We start from the raw sequence: 13,957 nt of genomic DNA, 5'->3' as shown, positions 1-13,957 counted from the left end.
AATTGCAATGAGCACGTTAGTTATGTTCACTTGTATCAAATATTCACTTGAATTTCTATGTTTGACCTTCTTGATCAATTTCATCTTTGGTGTTCATGAAATTTTTGATCCTTTTCTTCTACGATAATCTTTGTCTTCATCAAAATTCAACTAGATATAAGATGCATTCTTCACAATCTTTAGCCGGTTGGTGAATGTTTGGTCGTTAAGCAAAAATTCTTATGAAAGGATGGTAAGTTCGACAAGAAGAAAGGTAAAAGTCAACATAAGTCTTACAGTGGCGAAGCATCTGGTATTCGATGCTATCATTGTAAGAAGGAGGGTCACACAAGAAAGGTGTGCCCTGAACGACTAAAAGATCATGGAGGTAAGGATAATGGCAACGCAACCATTGTTCAATATGATTTCGACTCATTTGATGCTCTTGTGGTTTCGAGCAGTGGCACTAGTAAGGAGTGGATTATGAATTTATGTTTCACTTGGCACATGACTCCAAACAAAGACTTGTTCGAGGAATTATGTGATCAAGATGGTGGGTCTGTATTGCTGGGAAACAACAAAGCTTGCAAGATTGCAGGTGTTGGATATGTAGGATTCAAGCTCCATGATGAGTCAATAAATTTATTGACTAAAGTCAGGTATGTACCTGATTGAAAGAGAAATTTGATTTCTCGTGGTGAATTCGATAAAAAAGGATATGTTTTTCAAGAAGAGAAAAGTTTCATAAAAGTTATGAAGGGGTCGAAGGAAGTCTTGGGAGGCGTGAAGAAACAAGGCTTGTATACCCTTGAGGCTGAAGTTGTAAGTGGTTCGACAAATGTTTCATCCACAAAATTGTTGTCAAAGACAGAGATTTGGCATATGAAATTGGGCCATGTCAGTGAAATGGGTCTGGTCGAATTAGGAAAACAAAATCTGCTTGGTGGAGACAAAGTTGAAAAGATGAAGTTTTTTGAACCATGAGTACTTGGAAAATCTTGCAGAGTTAAGTTCAACAAAGGAAAACAAAGAACACATGGATCCCTTGATTACATCCATGCTGATCTTTTGGGGCCTGCAAGTTGTCCATCACATTCAGAAGCAAGGTATTTTCTATCCATAGTAGATGATTATTCCAAAAAATTATGGGTATTCATCCAGAAGACTAAGGATGAAACTTTTGAGAATTTCAAAAGTTGGAAGACTCTGGTCGAAAATCAGACTGGCAGAAAGGTCAAGAGGTTGAGAACCAATAATGGCCTTGAATTTTGCAATGAGGCATTTGAAATCTTTTGTGCTCCCTCTGGTACTGCAAGGCACTCCATAGCAAAATGGTTTGGCTTAAAGCTTTAATCGAATTATTTTGGAGAGAGTTAGATGCATATTGACTAGTGCTAGGTTAAAGAAGGTGTTTTGGGCTGAGGCTCTTTCGACACAACATATCTAATAAACATATGTCATTCGACTACGTTAGATATGAAGACACCTAAATAAGTTTGGTCGGGACATCCACCAGATCTCGACAAACTGAGAGTATTTGGCTGCGTAGAGACTATAAGGAAGTTACGAGGAGTCGAAATAAGACTGAATAGCTGAAGGCCATAAATGATAAGATGAAATCTCTTCATGATAATCTCACTTGGGAACTGATCAAGAAACCTGCCGGAGAAAATTTAGTCAGTTGTAAATGGATTTTCAAAGTTAAGGAAGGAATCGAAGGAGTGGCATCGAAAAGATACAAGACAGGGTTGGTCGCAAGGGGTTTCACTCAGAAAGAAGGTGTCGACTTTAATGATGTTTTTTCTCTTGTTATGAAGCATAGATACATTCAAATGTTGCTTTCCATGGTGGCACAGTTCGATCTTGAATAGATGGATGTGAAGATTGTGTTCTTGTATGGTGATCTAGACAAAACAATCCTAATGAGGCAACCTGAAGGGTATGTCGAAAAGGGAAATGAAGATTATGTGTGAGATCTAAAAAGATCTTTATATGGACCGAAACAATCTCCTCGACAGTGGAATAGGAGATTCGATAAGTTCATGGTACACATAAGTTTTGTTAGAAGCCAGTTCAACCACTGTGTTTGCTTCCGATTTCAACCTGGTAATTCATTTGTTATTTTGTACCTTTATGTGGATGATATTCTCATAGAAAGCAACAATATCGAAGATGTGATGAGGGTGAAGGCTCAACTGAATAAGGAGTTTGATAAGAAGGATATGGGAGCTGCATCTAGGATTCTTGGAATTGACATTCGAAAAGATAGAAAGCAGTCAAAATTATGCTTATCTCAAGAGGCATACTTACGAAAGATTCTCGAAAAAGTTTGGTATGTCAAATTCGGAGCCTGTTGTGACTCCGACAAACCCTCTATTCAAGCTGAGTATTGATCAATGTCTCAATACTGATGTTGAAAGAGCTTATACGAATAGCATTCCATATGCTAATGTAGTAGGCTCTTTGATGTGTGATATGATCTGTACTAGACCCGACGTGGCATATGCAGTAATTCTTGTAAGTAGGTACAAGGTGAATCCTGGAAAGGCTCACTAGAAAGCATTAGTGGATTCTAAGGTACATAAATGGGTCTCTAAATAGAGTTCTTATTTATGAGGAGCTTTGGGTGAAGATAGTAAAGTAGTAATCAAAGGATATGTCGACTCTGATTATGCAGGTTGTATGAATTCTAGAAAATCTATTTATGGATATGTTTTCACTATGTTTGGCATAACAATTAGTTGGAAAGCAACACTTCAGAAGGTTTTTGCTTTATTAACCACTGAAGCAAAATAAATTTCCCTCACTGAAGTTGTGAAAGAAGCATTGTGGCTTGAAGGTTTTCCTAAAGAGGTGAAACTTCAAGGTCGAGGTATCAATGTTAAATGTGATAGTCAAAGTGCTACACACTTGTCGAAGAACTCGGCATATCATGAGCGAACCAAACACATCGATATGAGGTTGCATTTCGTTAGAGGAGTAATCGAGCATAGAGAAGTCAAAGTGATGAAGGTTTCGACAGATTATAATATTGCTGATATAATTTCCAAGATATTGCCGAGTTGCAAGTTTTTCCACCGTATGTAGTTGATAAAGCTTCATGACAAAAGCTAGTTTTTTCTTTGATATTAGAGTTTGTTCCAAGGTGGAGATTTGTGAGATATTGGATCAAACTCAATTGGATCGAAGGATAGTTTCGTGGTTCGACAAGATCAACAGAGATTTGCATGCAGTCGAAGGTCGCTCACATGCTGGTGTCGAAGTAGTGTATGTTGTAGTCGGTGTGTGGTCAAGAATGCAGTTGTCAAAAATTCTAGGTTTGTTAGCATGACTAATTGGGCATGTTTGTTATGTCCAATTGTTTAAGTTAGCTTGTACCCTAAGTTAGCTTATAATGGGTATTTGTGAAAAAGCCCATTATTTTAGTATGTTAGATTTATTATAAATATCCTACTAGTCTCATCATTGCGTACTACAAATCCTAATTTAGGGTCAAAGGGTTATTTATTATTCTTGTAACACTTATAATCTTGATTGATAGAGAAAGTAAAGAATAACACTTATAACCAATCCTTTTTGTTCTTCTTTTTTATCATTTTTTCCTACCCTTGTGTGTTTCTTGATCACAAAGAAACAGTTTATACTTTGTTGATTAAGGCATTGTTTTCACAATAGTTTCGATATCTGTTTTGATCCATACAAGGATTTGACAAGCTTGCACACCTTTTATTCATTTCCATGAAGCCCATAAACTTCCAAACGCTCCATGTAAATCTCTTCATAGAGATCTTTATTTTGGAAAGATGTTTTGACATCCATTTGATTAACTACAAGGTCGGGAAAAAAGCTAATGGAAACGATACTCTAATTATCACCGTCCTTTCTACTAGAGCATTGATAAGTGCAAAATAGTAGTTATATTTGTGTATAGTTTTGGGGCAGTTATATACTTATTCTGATGTAATACCGTAAATAAACTCCAACTTGTATGTAAAATTGTACATATTATGTTTAGTCGCATTTTCTTGTAAATATCATTGCGTTTGATTGTTTTTATCTAATTTTTTTAGGTATTAAAGTAATGATATTTAGTCATTGTAATATAGAGCATTGAATAAGCTTTCCAACACTTCTGATCGGGCATAAATCAGAGTTACGGTTCTCGAGTTATGGTGAAAGCAAGAAATCATTTTCTCTTTGCTGTCAAATTTTCCAGACGAGCTCGGGGCGAATCTTCCTGTTTTTGCAATGCATTTTTGGGTAAGTGATATTTTGTCGGGCAAAATATTTACACGCCGGGCAAAATTTTTTTTTTGGGCAAAACTTGTATATAGAGTGTTAAAACAGATTTTTAGGGTTATGGTTATGGAGTTTTTGTTTCCCAACTCCATCAACTTCATTCTTTGATGTTAGAGCTTAGAAAACAACATTTGGGGTTGCATCTTGATGATCGGAGTTGGGTTTGCTTCAATCAGAGTTGACGAGCCGAGAGATTCTTGTTCATCTTCTTCTTTCTTCTCTTTGTACCCTCATTTGTTGGAGTTTTGTATGTAAGTCTACTCATTTTGTATGTATATCTGTTGCTCATGGCATTGTATAAAATCTATTTTACAAATCAATATTGATGTTTATCCTTGATTTTACGTTGTGCTAGGGTTTGAGTTGCTATATACATATACTCCTCAAATCTTATTCTTGGATGAATATTTGCAAGGTTCTAGACTCTAGAGATAGATTTAGGCTTAGTAATCACAATGGGTATCAAATCTTAATGCCTCCGTGTTGGTTGAGTTGCGTGAGACATCGCCGACGAGATCAAAACGGTTGATATCTCAACTTTGCGTAAGACATAACCTCTATTGTGAGTGATACGTGATGATATTAACGAGTAATTTAGGTTGAGTGCAATTGAGTAATAAGTTTAATTATTTTATGGGTAGATTAAATTCAATGCCGACAAGTTCTCTTTTATCCAAAGAATGCATTTATTTTCTTGTTTATAATTTACTTTCCGCTATTTAAGCTTTAAACCATTCAACCCAGGCTCAGAAACATGGAAACTATTAAACGACATTCTCTCTTTAGCGCAGCAACACGCATATGTGTCAAAATAATCAACACCTTCCTTTTGTTTAAACTCTTGCTCATTAATATAGACTTATAGGTGTTTAATGTACCATCACTATGATACTTCCTTTTAAATAGCCACTTGCATCCAATAGGTCTTAATTCTTTAGTAGATCAACAAGGTCCTAAGTATGGTGTGACATTGTTGAATCCATTTTGTCTTGGATAGCATCATTATAAAAAGAGGAGTCCCTTGAAGCTAATGATTACTTATAAGTCTTAGGATCAATTTCCACTTGAAGAATAATAGGAATCTTACAAACATAATTCTCACGATTTCCTTCTACCATATAAAAAATAAATAATCGAGAATCCATTTTGTTTGGTCCTAGATCCTTAGCCTTTTGAACTTTTGTTTATCCTAAGTTCGAGTTGTGTTTCAACAATCCATGAAGAACTTTCGGATATGTGTTTCAACTGTCTGATGAGAATATTTCTCACGTGGTTCTTCATTTATGGAAATCTCATATTCCTTATCCTTCATGACGAGGTTCTCAAAGAATTCAACATTTTGGAATTTAATAATTTCATTTGACTCCAAACTCAAAAGTCTATATGCTTTAATGTTAGGTGCATATCCTACAAAAACACATTTTATCCCTAGAGGATCCAATTTATTCCTTTTGGGGTTCATGTTCTTATAATAAGATACACACCCCCACACTATAAAATAACTTATATTTGTTCCTTGCCTTTCTATACATTATATGGAGAAATATAAGTTTTTCTTCAACGGAATTATATTCATTATATGACATAAGAACTTTAAATCATGAATAAAAGTAATGTCACTTTTTTCATTTATTTATATTGTGTCACATACACAAATTTATGTCATTCTTTCATTATCAATAAAATATTTAATAATCATTTTACTTTATAGTTACTCTTTCACTTAAATATATTTTAAAATATATTTAATGCATTAAACATGTATAGCTATCAACAACCATGATCATGACTTTTATTTTATAAAAAGATTTAAGCATAAAAGTCATATACACCATATTAACTAACACTCGTTTATTTATATTCGCTTAAAATAAACATTTTTATTGTGTAACCAACTTACGCCCCCATGAATTTTATTTCTTTACTTCATGTTTAACATTTTTAAGGAACATTACATAAGGGGTCATGGAATTTAACTATATTTCCTAGATTTCAAGGAATCAACTACTCATTCTTGGAGTGGCTGCTAAATATTAGGAAGACTTGACTCAGGGATGAGAGGATTATAAATACATCAAGGTCTTGATATAGAAGAACTAACTAGAATGCAAATAAAAGACACTCATATTATAGCTTCTAATCTTACGTAAGCTAACTCTCAATATCACGACAATCCTAAAATCCTCTAACAACCCTTATTTGCTAGGGGTTGTTATGCATTTGTACTTTTAGCGAGTACGATTGGCGCCCACTATGAGGCCTTGATAAAATTTACATGACCAACATCACAACACTCAACCAAAGTATTGTCTTTTCGCTGATCCTTTATCATGGTGAACAAAAAGACAACGACTCTAGCTAGCAAGGAATCTGATAACGAGGAAATTTTCATATTAGAGACGATTGTTGCTATGGAAGACCTTCGTTCCTAGAACCAAACCTTGGAGTATAACATTCTTCATATCTAGTAACTCCAACAAGAAACAAACATAGTGTATAAGGTGGAAGTATTAGATCTCTAACCTCTATTAGAAGAGATATGGGAGGTGCCCGTTAGTGAAAACTTCAAGACAACATCGTTGAATAAGTTCAATGGACGCAACGAACCGTATGAGCATATGGCATCCATCAACACTTAGATGGCCATCATTGAGGCACATTATACCTTGAAATACAACTGTCAAGGTAGTTCATCCTAATCAAGAAATGTTTGTATGAGCATTTCTGGACAGGCTCATGGTGGAACACTTCAACAAATCCCTCACTCGAATACCAGCGACGTCTTTATCTAAATTAGTGATGCAATCATAATGTTACATAAAGGGTGAGGAGAGTAATGGTGAAAAGAAGGGCCATGCGTAAAAGATCGCATTCCGACACAAACAACTGACAAAGCAACCAATACACGTCGCCTATGAGAGACAGAACAATATTCAAGCAAAGTGGAAAGCCTATGGAGAGCTTTACAAAGCAACCAATACACGTCGCCTATGAGAGACAGAACAATATTCAAGCGAAGTGGAAAGCCTATGGAGAGCTTTACGCCAATTAATAATTGATGAGAACAAATATGACGATAAGTTCTTCACATGCTTAACTTCCCTCACCCTCCACCCCCAAAGACTAACATTATGGCAGTAGAACCTAACAGTTGGTGTAAGTCTCGTAAGGTCAAGAGGAACCCTAACGCGAGTACTTCCAACAACTCAAGAAGGAGATAGAAAGCCTGATCAAGGAGGGACACCTAAAGAAGCATGTTAAGTCCTGATTTAGTTAGGGAAAAAAGCCAAGTAAGGAGGATTATCTGCCCCATCCTTAATACTATTTCATAAGGGTTCAGTGGAGGGACTTAACTTAGTCTTGCTTGAGGAACACAACTAAGTCTCGCCTGAGGGACTCAACAAAGTCTCGCGTGAGAGACTCAACTAAATTTTTTCTAAGGGACTCAATTGAGTCTTGTCAGGAAGACTTAACTAAGACTCGAGAGTTGAAGGTGAGAATAAATCTTCGAGTGACCTCCCAGAAAGGACCGAAGGTGAATAAGGGGTTAAAACACTCTGGCCTCTACGAGCTATGGTGCTTGAGCGACTATGTAGTTGTATAATTGGAAGAGATCTGTAGGCATGGTGAAAGGAATATGCTTATTCCTTTCCAAGTCCCCCTTTCATTAGTTCGAGCGCCCCTCTTACAAATCGAGCAACCCTTTTTCAGATACATCTTCTGAATCCCTAATGTCTTCGTTGTTAGCGCACGATCATGCGTGAGACGTGTATTAGGTCAACGAAAATTACATAAGGGATTGTGGAATTTAATTATACTTCCTAGATTTTAGAGAATTAACCATCCATTCCTAGTGCGGCTGCTACATACTATGAAGACTCGGCTCAAGACCCAAAGGACTATAAATACATCAAGGTCGTGATATAGAAGAACTATCTAAAACTCAGATAAAATACAATCATACATTACCTTCTCAACGCACATGATGTAGTTCTCAATATCACGACAATCCTAAAATCCTCTGACAACACTTATTTACTAGGAATTATTATATTTTCTTTAACTTTTAATATATATATATATATATATATATATATATATATATATATATATATATATATATATATATATATATATATATATATATATATATATAAAATATTAAAAAAATTAAAGAATTTTTTTAGAAAATAGTTTATATAAAAACGAATTAATATACAATAAATATTAATTTGTCTCTCAAAGAATGAGGATATAGATTTTAACAAATTAGTGAGATATTTCTTCTCTTATTTTTCTAGTGGCCCATCTTCCATCTCATAGCAATATCATATCCTCTCGAACAATCGAAATCATATAAAAGACAAATATCACCTAATTAATGTACTCCTATAAATACATGTGTACATCACAAAAAGGAAACGCATTAACAATAAGCCATGGAGAACCAAACGCTTCTCCTACTAATCACTTTTATGAGTGCAACCATTCTTATCTTCATTGTTAGAAATAAAAAATCTACAAAACTTCCACCAGGGCCACACCCACTTCCCATCATTGGTAACATCTTAGAACTTGGCAAAAACCCACACAAATCTCTCACAAAACTCTCAAAAATCTATGGACCAATCATGACACTAAAATTAGGAACAAGAACAACCATAGTAATCTCATCCCCTCAAGTAGCCAAACAAGTCTTACAAGAAAATTCACAAGTTTTTTCTAGTAGAAGTATTCCACATGCTGGCTATGCACTTGACCATGACAAATTCTCACTTGCGTGGCTTCCAGCATTAGATTTGTGGAAGAAACTAAGAAAAATTTGTGCCACAAAAGTATTTTCTACAAAAATGCTTGATTCAACAAAATTCCTTCGCCAACAAAAATTGCAAGAATTATTGAATTATGTGAATGAAAAAAGCAAGAAAGGTGAGGCTTTTGATATTGGTGAGGCTGTTTTTACAACTGTCCTTAATTCAATTTCAAACACTTTGTTCTCTATAGATTTGGCTCATTCAATAGATGGACAAGAGTCACAAGAATTTAAGAAAATTATTTGGGGTATCATGGAAGAAGCTGGGAAGCCTAATGTTTCAGATTTATTTCCTATTCTTCGTCCCTTTGATCTACAAAGTGTGTATGCAAAGGTCACCAATTATGTGAAGAAGATATATGATATTTTTGATGAAATTATTGAAAAAAGAATAAGTTCAAGATCTACCAAAGCTGATTCTGAGGATGCTTGCAATGATGTGTTGGATTCACTTCTTAAAAGCAACAATATTGGAGAAACCACGTTGGAATTAAGCCGGAATGAAATGGTGCATCTGTTTATGGTTAGTGTTGCTTTTCAATTAATTCATTTTGATCAATTATTAGTCGTTTAACTTTAAGTTGTACTCACTGCAAAAAACTGAAAGACAATCGAAAATTTAGGATTCAAACACTAGTATTGACGTCCATGCTAACAATATTAACTTTTGTCAAAACTATGATTTAATTAAAAAAATTATACAACCAAAGACTCTCAAAACATCTCATTGGTTTTATGATAAGGGTTGCATTAATTTATTCAACAACATTTGAATGAGATGATAAAAAAAAATTCCAACTTAACCAAATGTATTTGGTTCGAACTTCGAACTCAACATGAACATGCAGTGATGGTTAATTCTCTTAAAGGAGCTAAGTTCTTGCAACTTGGAAAAATTAATTTGCGCCATTAAGTGCAGGAAATATTCGATTTCTACCTAAAAAGGTTGTTGATCTAAATATGATGATAATAATAGTTATAACTAATTAACTAAGTCAAATATATTAATCATCTTAGTCAATTTTTATAGTCAATTATTAGGATATTTTGCTCTCTGGTGGACCCAGAGATGTCTGAATCATGAGACTCCATCCACACATGCTAAGGTGTGTTTTCAACTACAGTATCCATAAAGTTGATATAATATACATTTATGAACATTAATTGTTTTTTTTTTTAAGTTGATGGTTGATATAATATACATTTATGAACATTAATTTTTTTTTTCATCAACTTTTGATGGTTTATAAGTACCACCAACTCGTTTACAAAGAAAATAATATATTTGTCGTCTACATCCGCTCAGTCAGCAAAGTGTCAACTGAGCTATCCCACCCACCCTAATTTAATAGTAATATGAGCAGTGTCGATAAACAGTTTTCGTGAATAATATATTAATATTAATTTTTAATGATAAGATAAAATTGGTTAATAACATATAAAAGTTAGTTATTGAAGTAATGAAGTTGGTTAATCAACGCCCACATCATATTAAAAATAATTTAGTAAAAAAGTAAAAATTAGTTAATAAAAAGTAAAAAATTTGTTAATAAAAAAAATAAAAATTAGTTAATAAAAAGTAAAAAAATTGGTTAATAAAGTTATAAACCTGGTTAATAAACCTACAGATATTAAAAATAATTTTAATAATAAAATAAAATTCATTAATGAAAAGTAAAATGTTGGTTAATAAAAATGATTAGTAGATATTCAGATTTTTAATAAATAATCACATTTTTTTTATCCGTATTCCCTTAATCTAAATTAAAAAATAAAACATAAAAAGATAACTTTTATATATTTTTTAAAAATAATTTATTATTATAATATTGTATTATTTATCATGAATAGTAAAATACAGTGTAAATGTAGAATTTCGAATATATTTTTCATAAAATAATGAAAGTGACTATTGATACAATCATAAAGTTGTGTTACAAATATATCCTCTATATTTTTTATTACATTATTGCAAATTTAATTGAATGTCAAAATGATGAAAATAATGTTTTGATAGGATTTATTTATTGCTGGGATCGACACAACCGCAGGCACAATAGAATGGATTTTGGCAGAGCTATTACGTAATCCTGCAAAATTAACAAAAGCAAAAAAAGAGCTATGTCAAGAAATTGGTAAAGATGAAACAATTGAAGAATCACATATTTTCAAGTTACCTTTCTTACAAGCAATTGTGAAAGAAACACTTCGGTTACACCCAGCAGCTCCATTATTGCTACCTCACAAATGTGATGAAAATGTCAAAATATTAGGCTTCAATATTCCAAAAAATGCACAAGTATTAGTCAATGTATGGGCCATGGGAAGAGATTCAACCATTTGGGAAAATTCAAATATGTTCATACCAGAAAGATTTTTGGAGTGTGACATTAGTTATAAGGGTAATAATTTCGAGCTTATACCATTTGGAGCAAGCAAAAGAATTTGTCCAGGACTGCCTTTGGCTCATAGGACTGTGCATTTAATTGTTGCATCTCTTCTACGCAGTTTTGAATGGACACTCGCTGATGGACAAAACCCTGAAGATATGAATATGGAGGAGACATTTGGGTTAACCTTGAAGAAGGTTCAATCTCTACGAGTTCAAGTTGCTTCATCGGCTTAGGCATAAATAATATTTGTTGTTTGTGTCACTCTAAGTTGCAATCACATATGCGGTTGCAATTGCAACGTAAAACGTATGCATACTAGGTCAAAGTTGTTGTCGATGTCTCTAAACTTGTTAGTTACTAGTGTATTTGTTATTGTAATTTTTAAAAGCTTTAATATCAAACTTATGTGAAAGTATGAATTTTGAGCGTGAATTTGAAAAAGTTAACACAAAAGTAAACATGCGTTAAACCATAATTAATGCATGCATAAAACGGGGTTTGCCCTTCATGATGAGAAGGTGCAAGAAAATCATAAGGTTAGAGATAAGTCATGCGTCTTTTTGGTAGATATCAACCTGGAAAAAAAATAAACTTGAGATTTCTAAATGACCCATACAACAAAATGGCAGATTAGAGATAAGTCATGCGTCATTTTAGACGTCGACCTAAGAGACCTCAAAATCTCTAAGATCAACCCAATACTAATAGGAAAAATGAACTCTCACTCAAGGCTCTTAAAAGTATTATACCAAATGTATGCCGCCAACTCGCAAAAGACAATGATTACTAGATGACTCAATAACCTCCTGACTGAAGATACAATCAACAAAATTAGGGTCAATAGTCACCTTACGTCTAAAAAGGTCATATTAGAAGCATGGATGAGTCAGATTATGTATTTTCTATTTTCTGCCAACAAATTCAAAATGAAAATGAAACAAATTTTGGAAATCAAAAGTGATAATGGCGAAGAACTTGAAAATGAACCCTTTAAATATATTTATGAAGAAAGTGATATTCTCAATGATTTTTCTTGTCCTATAACTCCAGAACATAATGGGATTGTAAAAAGAAAAAAATAGATCTCTTCAAAAGATGGTTAGAATCATACTTAATGAATCAAAAGTTACAAAATGCTTTTGGCCATAAGCAGTAAGTACAACATGTTATGTTCAAAATTGAACCTATATTATACCTATTTTAAATAAAAGTCTTTATGAATTGAGAAAAGGAAGAACACCCAATATTTATTATTTTCACTAACTTGGATGTACATGTTACATAACACCAGTGTTCATCTAAAGAAATTTTATGCCAAAGCAAAAAGTGTTTCTTCCTAGGTTACTCTGAGAAATCTAAATTAAAGGTTGAAAAATTATCCCATGCAAGGTTCAATGACGAAGAGCCTGGCAATGATAAGTCAAATTTAGTAGAAGCGTTTGTAAATTTGGAGATTGTAAAAAAAACTCAAATACATGTAGCTGCACAGAACAATGAAGTACCCTCTTGCGGTACAGAGGATAGTACACCAGATGATAGGAAGTAACCTTAAATTACAAGCCATCACATCCTTAAGAGAAAATCATTGGAAACAAAGATGACACTCTAAGAGCCATATCATGTTACATAAATGAAGCCTCCTTAGTTAGATTACTCTCATTGGTTGAGTCAACCTTTATGGATAAAGCTTAAGGATATGATGATTGTATAATGACTATGTAAGAATAACACAATCAATTCCAAAGGAATGAAGTTTGGGATCCTGTGGCATGACAACAAGGAAAACATGTCATTGTAACTAAATGGATTTTCATAAACAAGCTTAATAAGCAAGAAGATATGGTAAGAAACAAAGTTAGACTAGTAGCTCAAGGCTATAGTCAACAATAATGTATTGACTATACTAAAGGTTTTTTTACCTGTAGCTAGGTTTAAAACAATAAGATTGTTAATATCTTTTGCTATAAACCATGACACCACCATATACCAAATGAATATCAAATAGGCATTCCTTAAGGGTTATATCAGTGAAGAAGTGTATGTCAAATAACATCTTGAGTTTGAAGATGTTAAACATTCATAATGCATTTATAAATTGAAAACGTCACTATATAATCTCAAACTTTCTCATTAAAAATGACTTTTTTTATCAAGTTGGTGTAATTTTTTATTCTACTAATGATACTCTTTGTCAAGATTTTACCAAGATACTGCAGTGTGAATTTGAAATGAATATATGATGGGAAAACTAAAGTTCTTTCTAGGCATAAACAATAAAGACAATAAGTTAGAATTAAATAGTAAAATTAATATATACTAAAAGCGAGTTGCATGCATAATTCAAAACTACCACAACTGAGATTTTAGTATCTATTATATGTGTGTGCGGATGTAATCTATTAGGTAGGTTTTCTGTAATAAAAACAAACTCCTTTCACCATGGATAACTATTCTTATTTGTAGAGATTGGAAT

The 13,957-nt window shown here is 33.3% G+C and overlaps 1 protein-coding gene across 1 annotated transcript; it reads left to right on the top strand.

Moving 5' to 3' along the window:
• The first annotated feature begins 8,692 nt into the window (after positions 1–8,692).
• On the top strand, positions 8,693–11,899 carry LOC131609536 (cytochrome P450 76T24-like). The gene is made up of 2 exons (XM_058881249.1): positions 8,693–9,614; positions 11,109–11,899. The coding sequence occupies exons 1-2, from the start codon at positions 8,718–8,720 to the stop codon at positions 11,715–11,717; spliced, it is 1,506 nt and encodes a 501-aa protein (XP_058737232.1). The 5' UTR covers positions 8,693–8,717; the 3' UTR covers positions 11,718–11,899.
• Positions 11,900–13,957: the final 2,058 nt, after the last annotated feature.

Source organism: Vicia villosa, linkage group LG6, assembly GCF_029867415.1.
Source record: "Vicia villosa cultivar HV-30 ecotype Madison, WI linkage group LG6, Vvil1.0, whole genome shotgun sequence".
Lineage (NCBI taxonomy): Eukaryota > Viridiplantae > Streptophyta > Magnoliopsida > Fabales > Fabaceae > Vicia > Vicia villosa.
Note: the sequence above shows the minus strand (reverse complement) of the source record. Positions and strands in the feature narration are given on the sequence as shown.

Excerpts from the sequence above, each read along its gene's own strand:
- LOC131609536 (XM_058881249.1), top strand. The coding sequence starts at position 8,718 with ATGGAGAACCAAACGCTTCTCCTACTAATCACTTTTATGAGTGCAACC. Across the intron at positions 9,615-11,108 it reads AAATGGTGCATCTGTTTATG|GATTTATTTATTGCTGGGAT; the intron begins GTTAGTGTTGCT and ends ATGTTTTGATAG.